The sequence below is a fragment of the Callospermophilus lateralis genome, chromosome 2 (genome assembly GCF_048772815.1).
Source record: "Callospermophilus lateralis isolate mCalLat2 chromosome 2, mCalLat2.hap1, whole genome shotgun sequence".
NCBI lineage: Eukaryota > Metazoa > Chordata > Mammalia > Rodentia > Sciuridae > Callospermophilus > Callospermophilus lateralis.
In genome coordinates this window covers 84,248,878-84,265,339 of record NC_135306.1, presented here as the reverse complement: position 1 = coordinate 84,265,339, position 16,462 = coordinate 84,248,878, and the positions used below count along the sequence as shown (strand labels likewise).

Here is a 16,462-nt window from a genome sequence, read left to right as displayed (position 1 = left end):
GGAAACGACAATTTTTGGTGAGTACAGACCTCCTGAAACCTGTTTCTCGCTGATACCCCCGCCCCCCTTACACTGGGCAGTTTTGACCCAGACCAGAAAAGATGACGACGAGAGTGTGGCAGGTGTGTGGCGCTGGGCGTGGTTGGTCTTACGTTCGAGAACATTCCCGGGGAGGTGGGTATAGCCCAGGGACTTTTTCTCTTCCTCCGCCTCCCGGCTCCACACGTTCCTCAGAGGCCTGCGGTGCGGGGGGGGTGCCACAGGTTTTCTGGCTCCCGCGGAGGTGCGGGCACCGGCTGGGGTGCGCGCACCGTGGAGCCAGACATTCGCGCGCGGCCGGGCCTCGCCTCCTCTAGCTCCCGGCGCCGCCTCCGCCATCCGCGCCGCCGGCGCTGCCCGGGGGCGGGGACTCGCGCTGCGGAGGCCACAGACGCGGCGGCGCTGGACGCGGAGGCGCGGGGCTCACTGCGCGGAGCGGGTCCGAGCGCGAGGTAGGCAGCGGTGGCGAAAACCGGCCCGGGCGGCCTTGGAGCTGGGCTGCAGAGCGCCAAGCGGTCACCGGAGCCTAGGAAGGAGGTGAGTGGGTGGCGCGCGTCCCTGGCTTCCTGTGATCCCTCTCCTTTCCTCCTCAGCCCGGTACCTCCGAGACCTCGCGCGGGTCCCTGGAGACTCCCCCAGGCTCGCGCGGACGCTGCAGCCTTTTACCCGCTGCCCTCGTGGCTGGCGCCTCATCTTCGCGCGCGGTAGCAGCCCGAGGCTACCCGGACCCTTTGGTTGGATCCCCAAGGTCGGGCGCGCGGCCCCCTGGCCCTTCGGTGAGGGCTGTGCGAGCTCCCTCCTGAAGGCCAATTTCGGGCCACGCGGGGCCTTTCTTTTTGTTCTGAGCTTTGTCACGCGTGTCGGCATCCAAAATCAAAAGCGTGAGGCGACCCCTAAGTCACACTCGTTCTAGTTCTGCTGCAAGATTTGCACGAGGGCCAAAGGGCTGGCCTCTCTTCCTCCCTCCACCCTAGGCGCGCTGGGGCGGCCGCCGGTGCCCACGTTGCCGCGGTCGAGACCTGGCAGGTGACCCGGAGTTTGGCTCCGGGTCCTCCCTTCCCGCGGCTGGAGCCCAGCTGGAGCGGGTTCTCCGCTGATGCTCCGGGTTCTAACCCGTGCTTCCTACGTTTGCCAGGATGGAGGAGCCGCACAACTTTGTCGGCTGTGAAATAGTCGCCAGAGGTTTTAAGCACTATTTCACACCCTATTTAACATTTTTAGTGATTTTTTTTAAAAAGCAAAGGAAAATTGGGGGAAAAAATTACCAATTCTGATGAATATTCTTTTCAGTAGAATTTAAGAGTCATTATGTTTGGAGGGCCATGATGACCTAGCCATTTTCAGATGTCTCATCTCCATGCCTGCAAAACCAAACTTGTATGACTTCCATGGCATGAGGTTTCCTTTGTCTGATTTGGGGTCTCTAGGCCTTATAATTATGCAAAAATTGAAGATCTTGGGTTGGATAAATAAGATGTATAACAGCCTGATAAAATATTTAGGAGTGTTAGAATGTCTCTGATTGCTGGCCACCAGATTACCTCAAATTTATACAGTTTTGGTATTTCTGAATTTGGGGGGCATGAGACCTGGGGAGCAATAGAGTGTCTTATCGTTAGTCCTTGTGGGTCTCTGAAAGCATTCTAGCTCTTTCTGCTTGTGTTACAAAACAAGTAAACTAAGCTCATGCTATTTAGGAAGAATGATTTTTAATGTCTTTGCAAGCAGAAACCATTAACTTGCTAAGACAGACTGTTCTTAGGCCAGACCCTTTTTAAGGTGTCGATGAACAAAAATAAATTGAATTGTTAGGAAGTTTAAAACGTTTGCTTTTAAGACATATTTCATCCTGAGGAGAGGTTATCACATTTTTCAAAATTGGCTTTGCACAAAAATGAAAGAAATGAGAGGAAAGGAGTACTGTGAAGGTGGGGTGGTCAAGTTGCCAACGACCTGGCCATTAGGAGCTAAAGCTTTCTCATTGCTGGCTACATTTAAAAATGGAAATGGAAATGTCTTCATTTTCTTAAATGTTCTTCATTTTCTTTTCTTTTTTTTTTTTGAGGGATGGAATAGAAACAGCAGTGAGGATGTAGGACCCTGACAGGCAACCTGCAGTAGCCCTTTGTTTATAAGGCCACCTTCCCCAGCAGGAGGGGATTGCTGTCTTGTCTTGGGAAAGAACCTGGGAGAGATGCCTCTGTGTGCATGAGGTGGAAGGATGGAGAAGCACTTTAGCAGGTCCTGTTGAGCACTGTTACTAAAAGGTAGTTTTAAGACATCCTGGTTCTAGAAGACCAGTTCTGATTCTCAAGAGTCCTGGGGTGGCCAGGGACAGAAGGTGGTTGAGAATTCTGTCCCTTTGACTTTAATTCTATTTCATTATTATTTTTTCTTAAAAACACTTCTTTTTTGTTAAAAAGAAGAAGGAAAAAAACTAGAAAATTTGTCTAACCATCTGCAGAAAAGTAGGAATGGTCTTAATATGCTTATGCTCTTACCTTAGAAAAGTGAGTGATATTTCACTTACACTCCGTCTCACCACAAAAGTTCATTGAAGATTATTGTCATTTTCTTTTTCAGACTTTTCAAGTTACTGATGAAACTAGGTTAAAAGAGAGACTTCACTTGAAATTTAAGAAGTATTTCCTAAATCCCCAAAGTCTCTTTGGCTTCATACATTAAAAATACATGTCATTTCAGATTTTTACATCTTGATCTTATTTTCCTTTAACACCCTAAAGGATTATATTAATAGAATGTCCCCTGTTAAGAAATTTACATATATAAATATTATATGATTACTCTGGTTTATATTATAAATTTCTGTGGTTTCAAAAAATTTTTTTTGATCATTCTCATTGGTAAAAAAGCCTTTTTTTAAAGCATTTTCATGTATGGGTGATTGTTATTTATAAATTATATATATATATATATATATATATATATATATATATATACATATATACTAATTGTGGTTATATTGTATCTCAAAGCCCATATACACTTAGGGCTGGATTCATTGCCAATGACAGTGGAGGTAAAACCTTATTTCATATGTTTTCTCATAATCTTGAGTGTTTGGGGCCTGTTTCTCTTCAGATCTGATTACATCATCATGGTTGTTACTTTGAGATGTGGTTCATGCAAAACTGACTCAGTGTTAAGCATGTGTATTGTCAGCCATGTTGCCTTTAAGTATAACTTTAATTTGTGTTTTTATGGAAACCTTAAAAGCATCCTGTCCTTTCCAAAATTTTGAAATGCTATCCCATTGTGCATGTGCCAACTAAAATAGCTGCATTGTGCTGAAGGTGAAGGAAGGGAAGTGGGTGACCCTGTCCACCCATGCCTTACTCCTCAGGCACCTTGGTGTTTTTTTTGTTGTTGTTGTTGTTTTTTTTAAGATGTTGATTGACCTTTATTTTTATTCATTTTTTGTATGTGGTGCTGAGACTCTAATCCAGTGCCTCACACATGCCAGGCACTGCTCTACCTCTGAGCCATAACCCCAGGCCCCACCTCAGTGGTTTTTGACAGGTGATCCTCTGACAGAGGGACACAGTGAGGATGCAGTGTTAGTTTCTGCTTACATTACTACTAGTGATATTTTATGGTGATAAATATTTACTACTGATATGATGCAGTATGGCATAAAATAATTTGTGTACATGATACATACAGCATTGCATGTCATACTTGTATAGTGAAATGTAGTTTCCTTTTTTTATTTTTTAAATGCATGACAACAGTGGAATGCATTACAATCCTTATTACACATATAATATCCTTATTACACAGCATAATTTTTTGTATCTCTGTATATAAAATATGTTTATGCCGAATTATGCCATTATACATGTACTCTTTTCTTTTGCATTACAATTCTTAATACACATATATACCACAATTTTTCATATCTCAGTTTGTATATAAGGTATGTTGACACCAAATTCAAATCTTCATACATGTATTTTGTATATTGATAACCATCACATTCCACCATCCTTGCTAATCCTATTTTCCTCCCACCCCTCTTCCCTGTCTAGAAATATCTTCCTCCCATGCTCTCCTTCTCTACCCCACTTTGAGTCACCCCCCTAATATCAGAGAAAACATTCAGCATTTGTTTTTTGAGGATTGGCTAACTTCACTTAGCATTATCTTCTCTAATGCCATCCATTTACCTGCAAATGCCATGATTTTGTTCTTTTTTAGTGCTGAGTAATATTCCATTGTGTATAAATGCCACATTTTTTTTAAATCCATTCATTCACTAAGGGACATCTAGGTTGGCTCCCCAGTTTAGCCTTGTGAATTGTGCTGCTATAAACATTGATGTGGCTGTGTCCCTGTAGTATGCTGTTTTTAGGTCCTTTGGGTATAGTCCAAGAAGAGGAATAGCTGGGTCAAATGGTGGTTTCATTCCCAGCTTTCCAAGGAATCTCCATACTGCTTTTCAAATTGGCTGCACCAATTTGAAGTCCCACCAGCAATGTATGAGCGTACCTTTTTCCTCACATCCTCGCCAACACTTATATAATTTCTAGGATTTTTCCTCTCTAGCATCTTCTCTGCCCTCTGGGATGCGTGTGCCCTGCCCCAGTATACAGTGGTCTCTCACTTCAGCCTCAAATTGTAGTTTTCTTATTGCATCCTCAGAAGAACCTCATGAGGGCAGGTATAATTGATCTTCCCACTTTTTTTTTTTTTTTTTAATGGAGACTGAAAGGTCAAGTAATACCACAGCAGGCTCTTGTAGCCTTTACTTGATGGTAAATGCTTTCTTTGATGTTTTCATTTAATTTTTACATTTAATTTTACCCTTACAGATAAGCCAAGAGGTTTGGAAATGAGTAATTGCCCCATGTCACCCAGTTAGAAATGTTGCCTGCTCAAGGCAGGGTCCTGGGTCTTTGTGTTCCTTGAGGGTACAGATTTTTTTCACTTTAAAATCATAATTCAAGTGGGTTTGAATGAGATCAGTTTTTCCTATTTCTTATGGTATACATATGGTACTAATGTTTTTGTTTTTGTTATAATTAATGAAGAAGCTGTAAAATACTATGGGAATGCTAGAAATACAGCTTCAAGGCTTGCTAATGTTACAATTTTCTATCTTCCTTACATCTTAATTTTTTTTTCATTGTTCCTTTTGGTTTTTATATTTAGAAGAAAGCTGATTGAGGGGAAAAAAAAGAGATTGAATAGGAAAACATCAGTCTTCCTCTTTCCCACTCTCTCTTTGTAAAACTTGTATGCACCCTTCCTTAGATATACATTCTATATATGGAAAAATATATTCACATACAGTATGTGTTTTTAAAAATTTATCAACAGGGCAGTGCTCAGTAGTAGAGTGCTTGCTTAGCATGTGCAAGGCCCCAGGTTCCATCCCAGGACTGCAAAAAAAAGCTGGGGCGGGGGGCATGGTTTTTTACATATCATTTTGCAACTTTTTTTTACTGCAAACATTTTTTGGGGAGGAAGGGGGAGCACTGGGGATTGAACTCAGGGGTTCTCCACCACTGAGCTACTACATCCCCAGCTCTCTTTATTTTTTTATCTTGAGATAAGTGTCTCACTAAGTCGCTGAGGGCTAGCCTTGAACTTGCCGTCCTCCTGCCTCAGCCTGTAAGAGTACTGGGTATGTGCCACAGCACCAGGATTCACAATAACAAACTTTGAAAGCTTAAACCATCATTTTTTTATTGCCATCCTTCTGTGGGTCGATGGGTTCAACCAGGTGGTTCTCCATATGATGTTGGCCAGGACTGCAGTCATTTGGGGATTCAGTTTGGGGGGCTAGGATTTTGATGGCTCATTCGCTCTTACCAGTTCGTATTTTGCCTTGCTGAATTCTTAGAATGGACAGAATTTTAATACACTTAATGATCAGTTGATTTAGACAAAATATTTTAAACTACGATTCTTTAATTAGTGTTGTCAGAATTGGAGGTTTCTAGCCCATTATTTCTTGCTCTCTGTAATTGATTTTGGGGCAGTAGACAGATTATTCCTTGTCTTCTCCCCATTCTTTCTGTGTCAGTTGGGAGAGTCCTCATAGAAGCTGTGCTGCTGAGGACCCAGCTGTCTTTTCATTCTGATAGTTTGGAACAGATAGCTTCGTCCACACCTCACAGCAGCTTTGATTCAAATGCTCCAAGGGAGAAGACCTTAGACTAGGAAGCTGCTTTAAATGGAGTCCAATTTAGGTTACTCTTCTCAGAGAAATAAAAAGAAACCTTGTTTCTATAGAGCAGACAGTATAGATAAGATTTAGGGAAAAAGTTGTTGCTGCCTCTCTACGGATGGAAGGTGGGAGGCAGTAATGGAAGAAACCGAAAAGGCCAAAGAAGAGCTGGGAAAACAAAAACTCAACCCCTAAATGGTAGGGAAATGCAAATATTTCTCCAAAGATAAACACTATACCTTCTCTGTCATACTTTTCTGTTTAAACATAGTCAAGTGCAGTAGACAAGTGTGGCTGGAAAGATTTGTCCAGAGTGAACAAGAAAACAGGGAGGGGGCCTTAATCTTTCATCAGCGTTGTACACATCTGTTGTCACCACTACCCTACCTCCTCCCTCTGATTTGGTAGATCGGAGTGGGGCCAGATAATTTCTTTTCTTTTCCCTCCTTCTCTTTTTTTCTACCTTCCTTCCTTCTTGATTTCTTCTTCCTCCTCCTCCTCCTCCTCTTCTTTTTCTTTTTTTTAGAGTTTATGGTTATACATAGTAGTTGGTGTCATCCCAATAAATTCATGAAAATTTGCATTTATAACAAATTCCAAAGTAATGCTGATGCTGCTGACTCAGGAACCACACTTTGAGAACCATTGAACTGTATTGGAGGAGACTGCAACCCTTTTCTGTAAAGAATCAGATAACATTTTAGGTTTTACAGGCCACATGCTGTTACAAGTGCTCAACTCCTGTTTTAACCCAGTAGCCATAGACAATATTCAGATAAGCTGTGTGTTAGCTTTCTGTCGGTGTTACAAAATTCCTGAGGAAATCAATTTAAAGGTAGAAAGATTTATTTTGGCTCATTGTTTCAGAGGTTTCAGTCCATGATTGGTTGGCCCTGTTAAGTTGGTGCAGATGTAAGGATGATCATCATGAGGTAGAGCAGAGCTACTCACCTCATGGTGGAGGGGACAGAGACATCCCCTAACAATACACTATAAGAACTATTTCGATACCATTTACATTGTATTGTTTATTATAAGTAATGCAGATATGACTTGAAGAGTAAGGTATGTGTAACATGTGCAAATACTATCCCCGCTTATATCAGGGACTTGATCATCTTTAGATTTTGTATCCACAGAGGGTCTTGGAATAAGGGACAAGTGAATAAGTAAACAGGCATGTTGTGTTTTTGTAAAACTTTACTTATGAACACAGGTTTTAACTATGTAATTCTCACCTGTCATGACATTGTTATTTGAACTTTTTTCAGTCATTAAAAAAAGTAGCAACTTGGGGTTGGGGATGTGACTCAGTTGTAGAGCACTTGCTTAGCAAGTGTGAGGCCCTGGGTTCAATCCTCAGCACCACATTAAAAATAAATAAAATAAAGGTATGGTGTCCAACTACAACTAAAAAATAAATATTAAAAAAAAAGTAGCAACTGTTCTTAGCTCATGGGTGGCTGGCAGGATTTGACCCTTGGGCTGCAGCTTGGAACTCCTGAACTAAAGGGAAGATTTGGAAGCACCTGCTGTGATGTGCTCTTGGAGACCAGGTGTGAAGACCTTTCTTCAGAAAACTCCCAAGTGCTGGATAAAACAAGAAGGACTTTGGTTCTTTTATTCATCTTTACTCATTTTTTGCCATTTCCACCATCTAACACTAAATATCATTCTCATTTTTAAAGTTTTGATTTCTAGAAACTGTCAGCTTCCAGAGTTGGTGAAAACACAGTGTTTATAATTGGGATTGAGGAAGTGGGAGGAGGGGATTCCATGTTCTTCCTGGTAAATTTGTAAAGCAGCTTCAGCAAGGACTGTGGACTTGATCATGTAATCCTCATTATGTAGAGGAGGAGTTGACAAACATTTCCTAAATGGCCAGAAGATAAATGTTCAAACCTCACAATAAATAATGACCCTATACACAATAAATAATGACCCCATACACTGTTTTAACTCTCCAATCTGCCTTGTAGCTGGAAAGTGGCTCTAGAGGATACTTAAAGGATGGGGCTCGCTGTGTCAGTAAAACTTGATTTACAAAAAAATGCTGGGTATGACCAATGGGCAGTTTGCAGACTCTTGTTTCAGAAATATTCTTGAAATGGGGTAGAGTGCTTAAAACTGTCAGGTAAATCTGGTGGCCAGGTCCTTGCTGGGGCCCATTCACTCATTGCAGGGATTTCTGAACTTCCTGCTGAGGAATTCTGAATGTCCAGCTTGGGTGGGGCCATTCTTGAGAGAACAGATGGAGGTGTGGCCCTGACACTGTTTGGAGAAACTAGATTGTTTCTGGATTGGTGTTGGTTGGCCAAGTTCCTCTGATCTGTTTGTTCATATACATATTTGGCTATATGATTAAAAACAATGTATGAAAAGGAGGTTGTTAAAAGTATTTAAGAGGTGTGGGGGCTCATGCATTTTTGACAAGTTGTCCATTTCATTTGCTTTTCCTTTTAAAAAGTTATTAGTGACCTCTGTTTATTCTTTCTGACTTTCGTGTTCAAAATGGAACCCAGAGCCTCATGCACATGCTCTACCACTAAACTGCATGCCCAGCCCCTTTCTGTTCTCTTATAAAAACGTTTTGGTTTTATGGGCAAACAAGGTTGTATTTTTAAATTCAAGCCAGTAGGTGAGGCTCTATAGTTTTTTTCATGGCTTTTTTTTTTCTTTTTAATTTATCAAGAGACTTTTAACTCAGAAACATGCCCATAAGGGGTTTCACAGAGGTTAACTGATTTGATTTAGGTTCATGATTTTTTTAGTATGTCAGATGCACATAATCAAATAGTAGATAAAACACATTCTGAAGCCTAAACTAAGAAGAGTATATTAATGTGTTTGTTTGATGTGGTGTATCTCCTTCTGCCTTCTGTTGCATTCCCAGTTCACATGAATTCTGAAGTTGGGGATAGGAAAGTTTTTGAAGAATCTGGCCATCTTAAACTCTGGCTCTGAGTTATTGATCTCAGTCTTCATAGTCCTGTCACTTCTCTTCAGATCGGTCCCTTGTCATTCAGCTGCAGTGGTTTCTGTACCCCTGGTGGCCAATGATGAAGGGCCTTCAGGTCTGAAGGCTCAGTGTTTGCTTTTCTTTCCTCCTGGCTGTCTTCTTAACTCTGGCAGCATTTGCTCCTGCTGGGAGCTGAGGGTACTTCTGACTTTGCTGTCTGTACAGCTTCCTGGGCAGCCAAGTACTGGGTCATAGTGAGGGGCTTCCTTTTTGTAAGATGTAGTCTGAGATGTCTGCCACCATGGCAGCATCCATGATTCAGCTCCTGGAGATGGCCATCAGCCATGTTTCAGTGCACAGCAGAGCAAACAGGAGGAGAGCAGATGGTGGTGTACTGTAAGGTAGAATGGTTGTAGAAAGAATACATTCACCGCCTTTTCCTCATAAAGAAGGAAAGATTGAATCCAGAAGTGGTCTGTTACTCATCTTTCCACCCCTAATAATAGTCAACATTTACGGAGCAATTACTATGTTCCAGTTGTGGTTCTAGGCACTTTTCATATATTAACTCATTTGTGCTCATGATAACCCCGTGAGGGGGTCAGTGAGGCACAGGCAGTTCCTGTGGCTCCTGAGAGGTGGGGCTGAGGTCCCATAGGGCTATGTGCTTTCAGTTTTTTCTCTTAACATTACCCTGAGCTTTCTGGTGCTCACACCACACCTGACTCAGGGGAGTTGCTTGATATTTTATTGACTGGTGAAGGAAGGAGACTATTAAAACAATCATCTGTATGTTTCCCTTGAAGTAAGAATCAAGTCTTTTTTCTGCTTTCAGACTTATGGCACACCTACCTGCCAACTTTTATCTGCTGGAATAACACCAGGTCTTGCAAGGGTCCCACCTGAAAATATATTCTTAGGGGAGTTAGTATATGACAATGATAGCTGTTCAAAGCACTAGATTAAAATTCAGCCAGTTATTCATTGGTGGGGGTTGCTAGCCATTAGAGGGAGCGAGAAGCTGTACTCACTGTATTTCCTTACTCCTTACATCAGGAAGGATTTCCAAATGGATGAACAATTTTATTTATTTATTTTTTTGTAATGGCAATTTAATTAATTAATTGATCATTTTTTTTTGCAGCTGGGTGCATGCGGTGGCACATGCCTTAATCCCAGTGACTCGAGAGGCAGAGACAAGAGGATCATGAGTTCAAAGCCCACCACAGCAAAAGCGAGGCACTAAGCAACTCAGTGAGACCCTGTCTCTAAATAAAATACAAAATAGGGCTGGGGATATGGCTCAATGTTTGAGTGCTCCTGAGTTCAATTTCTAATAACCCCCGCCAAATAAATAAATAAATAAATAAATGAATAAATGAATAAATAAATAAATAAAAAATAAATATGAATAAATATATATTTATATTATGATACATAAATATAAATAAATAAATATGTGTGTGTGTGTGTGTGTGTGTATACACACACATATTTGTAGTACTGGGGATTGAACCCAGGGCCTCTTGCATGTTAGGCAAGTGCTGTACCACTGAGCTACACACCCAGCCCTGGATGAATAAGTGTAAACATGAAACTGTATATAGTCAGCCCGCTGCATCTTCAGGTCCTGGGTCAGAGGATCAGAGGATTCAATCAACTGCTGATCAGAAAATATTTGAAAAAAAGTATGTCCCATGAAATGTGTGACTACTCACAGGAGGGGAGAAGGGTAAAGATTATAAGTAGTTTCAAATGCGTTTTCATCAGACCTTGGTTTGATCAGGTCAGATATTGTTGCTGGAAGAGTGTTTTTGTTTTGTTTTGTTTTAATCTCCTTGGGTTTTTTGGATTTTGGAATTGTGGATCAGGGATTATACATCTAGATAAGAGTTTGTAAACACAGATGGATGTTTAAGGGTATTCATGGCAGTCTTGGTTGAAATAAGCCTGGAAAACCATGACTGCCCGTCTGTAGGAGATTGGTTAATGATCCTGATACACCATTGTGCTGTATTTAACTCTTTAAAAAGAATGCAGCAAATGGTGTGATCTTGTTTGGACTAAAAATATCTTTATGCTTTTATGTGCATCAAGTTACTTCTAGAGTGACATCTAGATCAGTGGCTGCACATTTAAAGCCCCTGGAGAGATAAAATAATAATACCTGGGCCTCAGCTTAACCCCATTGCATTAGGAATGCAGGGGTGAGGCCCCAGAACTGCTAGCTTAAGGTACCCCAGGTGATTTTGATATCCTTGAGATTTGAGGACCACTGGTCTAGAAGGATAAGACATTAGAAAATACTTTGAAGTGGGAGGTGGGAGATGTAATTTTGTACAGTACTATATAAAGTAATTCCCTCTCCCATTTGTATTACTAATATTTTTTAAACGATTACGAAGAGAAAAAAGTAAAGAACTCTTGTATGATTCATATCAGCTATTATAGGCAAAGACATTTTTAGCAGGTCTGTACTCTTCTAGAAATTTGATATTTCTGAGCATTACTCTCTTTTACTATATACAGTGTTTGCTGATATCAGTTGATAACTGAGTTAAGAACCCAAAATACCAGAAGTAGATGAAAATGGCCTGAGTGGGCACTGGGCTCAGGCATCAGTCTTTCATGGTCATGCTGAGGCACTTTATTATAAATGATTCAGCTGGATTGCTTATCCTTCCCACCAGACTCCCACCCTAGTAGCTAAGCTAATTAAGAAAGAAATTGCCTTTTTCTTTTTTTGATGGTTTAGCTGATATATTTGACTACATGGAAAATAATATTGATAGGTAAAAGTGATGATAGAGCCATAAGAAATAAGTAAGTTTTTATAAACAAGGCTTTCGATGAGGAAAACAAAAAGGTTGTAAAAGACATGATTTGTATTTATAGTATACTACTTGGCTCTTCTATGAACTATTTATTTTGTGTAATAATGGAAGTATTTACTTGATTTAGCTAAAAGTTGTTCTGTCATTGTGCTGGGAAGATGGGGAGATGATATGAGAGAATTAAATACTTGGTCTGCCAAGATGAGAAGACAGAGACCAAAACAAAAGTCAGTTTATGTACAGAAACTTAAAATTTACTCAGAAGCATACTATTTAGAAATATGGAGCAGTACATCAAAAGAAACTCAAGACTTGACAGTGACGGCCTTTGGGTCATACAAATAGAATGAGCAAGTGTGTGGCAGAGGCCCATTGTCTCATAACCTTTTTTAAATTTTATTTTTATTAGAGCTTTATAATTAGGCATAGTAGTTGGTTCATTTTGACAAAATCATATATATGAGGAATTTGATTTGAGTCCCCATTTGCCCCTTCCCTCCCCTTTTCGTCGCCTATTCTCTTTCCTTTACTGATCTTCCTCTCACTCATTTTTCTATTTATCTTTGATTGGGACTTTCTATATAAAGGTGAAATTCCCTTTGGCACATTTGTATGTGCATGTAACATGATTCTGTTATAGTCATTCAATTGTTCTTCCCTTTTCCATCTTTCCTCCTTCCCTCTCATCCTCCTACTCCACTGATTTTTCCCTATTATTTATGATAGCTGATCCTCCACTCTCCCCACACCTTCTTCCCCTATTTTGCTCTAGTTTCTATATATGAGAGAAAACATTTAATCTTGACTTTCTGGGTCCGGCTTATTTTACTTATATTCTCCAGTTTCATCCATGTACCGGCAAATGCCATTTTTTCATTTAAGAAGATGCCTTTTGATGGTGCTTTAGGATTGTCAGCTTACTGACAAGAGCTTTGTCTTGTAGCTTAGTCCCTGTTGGCCTCTTTCCCCCTCCTTCTTCCTCTTCTCCCTTTCCATCCTCCTCTGCCCCATCTTCCTTACCACATCTACCTCCTCCTTCCTCTTCCTGCCCCTTCTCCCTGTTTCTCCTCTTCTTTTTTCTCCTGTTTTCTTTCTCGCTTCTTCTTTCCTCCTTCTTCTGTCCCTTCTGCCCCTTCTCCTCCTTACCCTTCCCTTTCTTCTTTCTTCCCCCTTCCTCCTATCCATCTTTCTTTTTCTCTTTCTCCTCCTTCCTGCTTCTCCTTTCTTTGGCATAGAAGGGCCTCTGTTCTCTGAGATCATTTATTGCAGTGTGGCTACATTCACTCTGGTAAAGTTCTGTTTTATCTGGCTCAGTAAAATTGGCAAATATCAACTTTCCTTGTTCTTCCTGACCTCTGCTCACATCCAGCCAAATCTGGTTTGGGGTTGAAGTCCATGAACAAAATTGCTAGAGCTCCTCTGTTGTGTTTTTGTGCACCCTATTTTTGCTAATACTGCTATGTGGCACATCACACTGCATTTATATAAATGATACCTCTAACATCAGAGAAAGGATTGTTCAGAGGGCAAGGTGGTGTTTGGCATGGAGTGAATACCTTATTTCCACTTTAAATCTTGAAATAGATTGGTCTCTACAACCTAGATTACAGCCAGATTGCACACCTCCCATTTCTGTCCTATGTCATGAAGGAGACACTTCTGTAGGTCCTGTGTGAAAAGTGACACTGAGCATCACTTACATGGGGCAGCTCACAGTTCTCTCCAGCATAGGTTTCCTGCTTTGCTCCAGAAACACCTTAATAGGATGTTATTAGTATCTCTATCAAAGGGTTAAAAAAAAAAAATACTTCTCTTATTAGGCATCAGATAAAATTCTCTGTGGTGAATCCTGAGGTATGTATTCTTTCCAAGGTGAAATGGGTGTACTTCATATCTGCCATTTATAGAAATGATTGTGAAGACAGTTTCACATGTCAAGGAGCACATGCCAGTCTGTGCTTCCTTACAAGATGGTTTCCCTGAGGGTGGCAAGGATCAGTGTTACCCACTTTGGGGATTGTAATACTAGAACAGAGGTTTGTTTCCTTGTTTTTACTCTTGGTTGTTTTCTTTGTTTTTGTTTTTTGCAGCTTCTTAACCCCGATTTTGAGATGATGGGATTGGGAAATGGGCGTCGCAGCATGAAGTCGCCGCCCCTTATTCTGGCTGCCCTGGTGGCCTGCATCATTGTCTTGGGCTTTAACTACTGGATTGCGAGCTCCCGCAGTGTGGACCTCCAGGTATTATGTCTGTTTATTTTTGTGGGTATGGATGCCATTGAGTATTTAACATTGTTGGGTGTTGGTCCCAGGGGTTTGCTGTTAATTGTCACCCAAGGTGCTCAGTGTACACTCCATGATAGGGGTTTTGGGCTCTACATCTGCTCCAGCCCAGCCCTGGAGCTGACTCTACTCTATTGCAGCTTTGGAAGGAGAGGATACCCTGTGATGGATTAGGATCACTGCCAAAGCCTCCCTCTGCTTTTCAGTTGAGCATTTGGGTGGTTCTGGAAAGGCCACCTGCTGAGGTTCACTGGCCACAGCCCATTTCCAGTCCTGGTGTCCACGTGGACATCAAAGAGTGATATTTGCATTATATTTGGATGATGAGTATGAGAAATGTGTTTTTAAAGGTGCCAATAATAACTTTAGATTTCCTGTGTCTTATGGACATTCATGGGTTAGAACAATGCAGAGCAAGGACAGAGACTCTGTCCTTGACTATACTTTAGTGAGGCTCCTCTGAGCCCTCTTCTTCACTGGGCCTTGATCCTGACCCCATACTCACTCTCGTCTTTGATCTGCCCAGCCCTGTTTTAGCAAAGAATCTGCTAGGTCATCTCATCACCCTGATAGCTGATCAAATTTCTCATCCCCCGTCCTTGATGTCCAAGTCTTTGACTTGCCTTTAGCAAGAATCTTATTAAACCAGTTTAGTAAGAATCCCCCTAACCTATATGCTGCTTCTTAGTAATCATGCATCCTCTGACCCCTTCACTCTGCTCATTGGCTATACTCTCCAACCACTTTTGCTTTATTGAGAGTTGAACACAATTTTTCTTTACACTATTATAAGTCACAATCTCTGTTGGAATAGTCATGAGTAAAGTTTTCCTGTTCATTTTAATATGTGTCAGAATAATTTTTATTTTTACACAAATTGTCTCTTTTTGTGTTCAAGTCTTACAAAGTTGGGATTTTGCTTTCCACATTTCACAGGTGGGAAGAGTAGAACACGCAGAGATTACGTACAAGTAGAACAGGGATTCTGACCACTGGGTTATTGGCCATGGAACTCCATCCCAGCTGAGCAGTCTCTGTTTTGTCCTCTCAAGCTAGGATTATCCTCTTTATCTGCCCAGGATTACAGTCCTTGTAATTGAGCTTCCATGGCAGCCCCTGTTCTCTGGGCAGATGAGACCTTGGTTTCTGAGGTTGGAGAATTGAATCTGTTTTCAGACATTTTCTTATATGCAGCTAACAGAGCACGTAACTCTCAATATTCATGCCCCACCTCGTGCCAGGTAATGCACAGAACACTCTGGGTTTTTACTACATTTATATCTCATAAGCCCCTATGAGGGGTGAAGTGAGTGATGGGTTTCCATTTTTCACTAGTAATGTGGAGGCTCAAAGAAGTGCATTTTTCTACTTGGAGCAGCATTTCTCCAGAAAGTCCTCTTAAAGCACATAGCCTTAGGCACATATTCTGTATGTAAGGTGGGGTGCAGGGTTGGCTCCAGTGAGATCTTTGAGAAAGCTGAGACAGTCTCCCAGATGATATGACCTCACTCTTTGGTTTCCTTATAGTCACGAATACTGGAGCTGGAAGGCAGGGTCCGCAGGGCAGCTGCAGAGAGAGGTGCGGTGGAGTTGAAAAAGAATGAGTTCCAGGGAGAGCTGGAGAAGCAACGAGAGCAGCTCGACAAGATCCAGTCTAGCCACAACTTTCAGCTGGAGAGCGTCAACAAGTTATACCAAGATGAGAAGGTATGGCCTGCCTCATTGCCCTCATATTTCTCTTCCGAATGACAGTTTCTACCTTGGGTTAAGATTTATGTCATTATGTAGAGTGAACCTGTTGGTTGGTCAGGTTGGACATCTCCTCCCCTTGGCCCTTCATTCCCCACTGAGCTCATCTTTGCAGTGGTGATAAATGCAAGAAATGCAAAAGAATCAAGGTGGCATTGGGTTCTTCCTCTTACTGTCTTTTTTCTTATTTTCTACTTTGTGCCAGGTGCTTATACCTCACAGCGGAATAGTGTTTGAGTCTTCAAATATTTCACTGATATATTTAGATCTCTAAATACTAACCAAAAAAAGTCAGGGCCAGGTGTGGCAGTGGCTTGGAAGGAGGATTGGAAGGCAGGCTGAAGCAGGAGGATTGCAAGTTCAAAGCCATCCTCAGAAACTTATGAGGCCCTAAGAAGCTTAGTGA

At 41.4% G+C, this 16,462-nt stretch overlaps 1 protein-coding gene and 1 non-coding gene across 3 annotated transcripts in view; one reads left to right on the top strand and one right to left on the bottom strand.

The window, feature by feature from the left end:
• The first annotated feature begins 431 nt into the window (after positions 1 to 431).
• Positions 432 to 16,462, top strand: part of Golm1 (golgi membrane protein 1) — a 64,254-nt gene continuing 48,223 nt past the window's right edge. For both annotated transcript variants that reach the window (XM_076846139.2, XM_076846138.2), the window contains exons 1-3: positions 432 to 576; positions 14,116 to 14,265; positions 15,835 to 16,014. In XM_076846139.2, coding sequence (XP_076702254.1) covers positions 14,137 to 14,265; positions 15,835 to 16,014 — 309 coding nt within the window. In that variant the 5' untranslated portion in view covers positions 432 to 576; positions 14,116 to 14,136. The remainder of the gene's footprint in view (positions 577 to 14,115; positions 14,266 to 15,834; positions 16,015 to 16,462) is intronic.
• On the bottom strand, positions 10,687 to 10,759 carry Trnav-aac (transfer RNA valine (anticodon AAC)). The gene has a single exon. It is a non-coding gene; the product is annotated as a tRNA-Val (tRNA).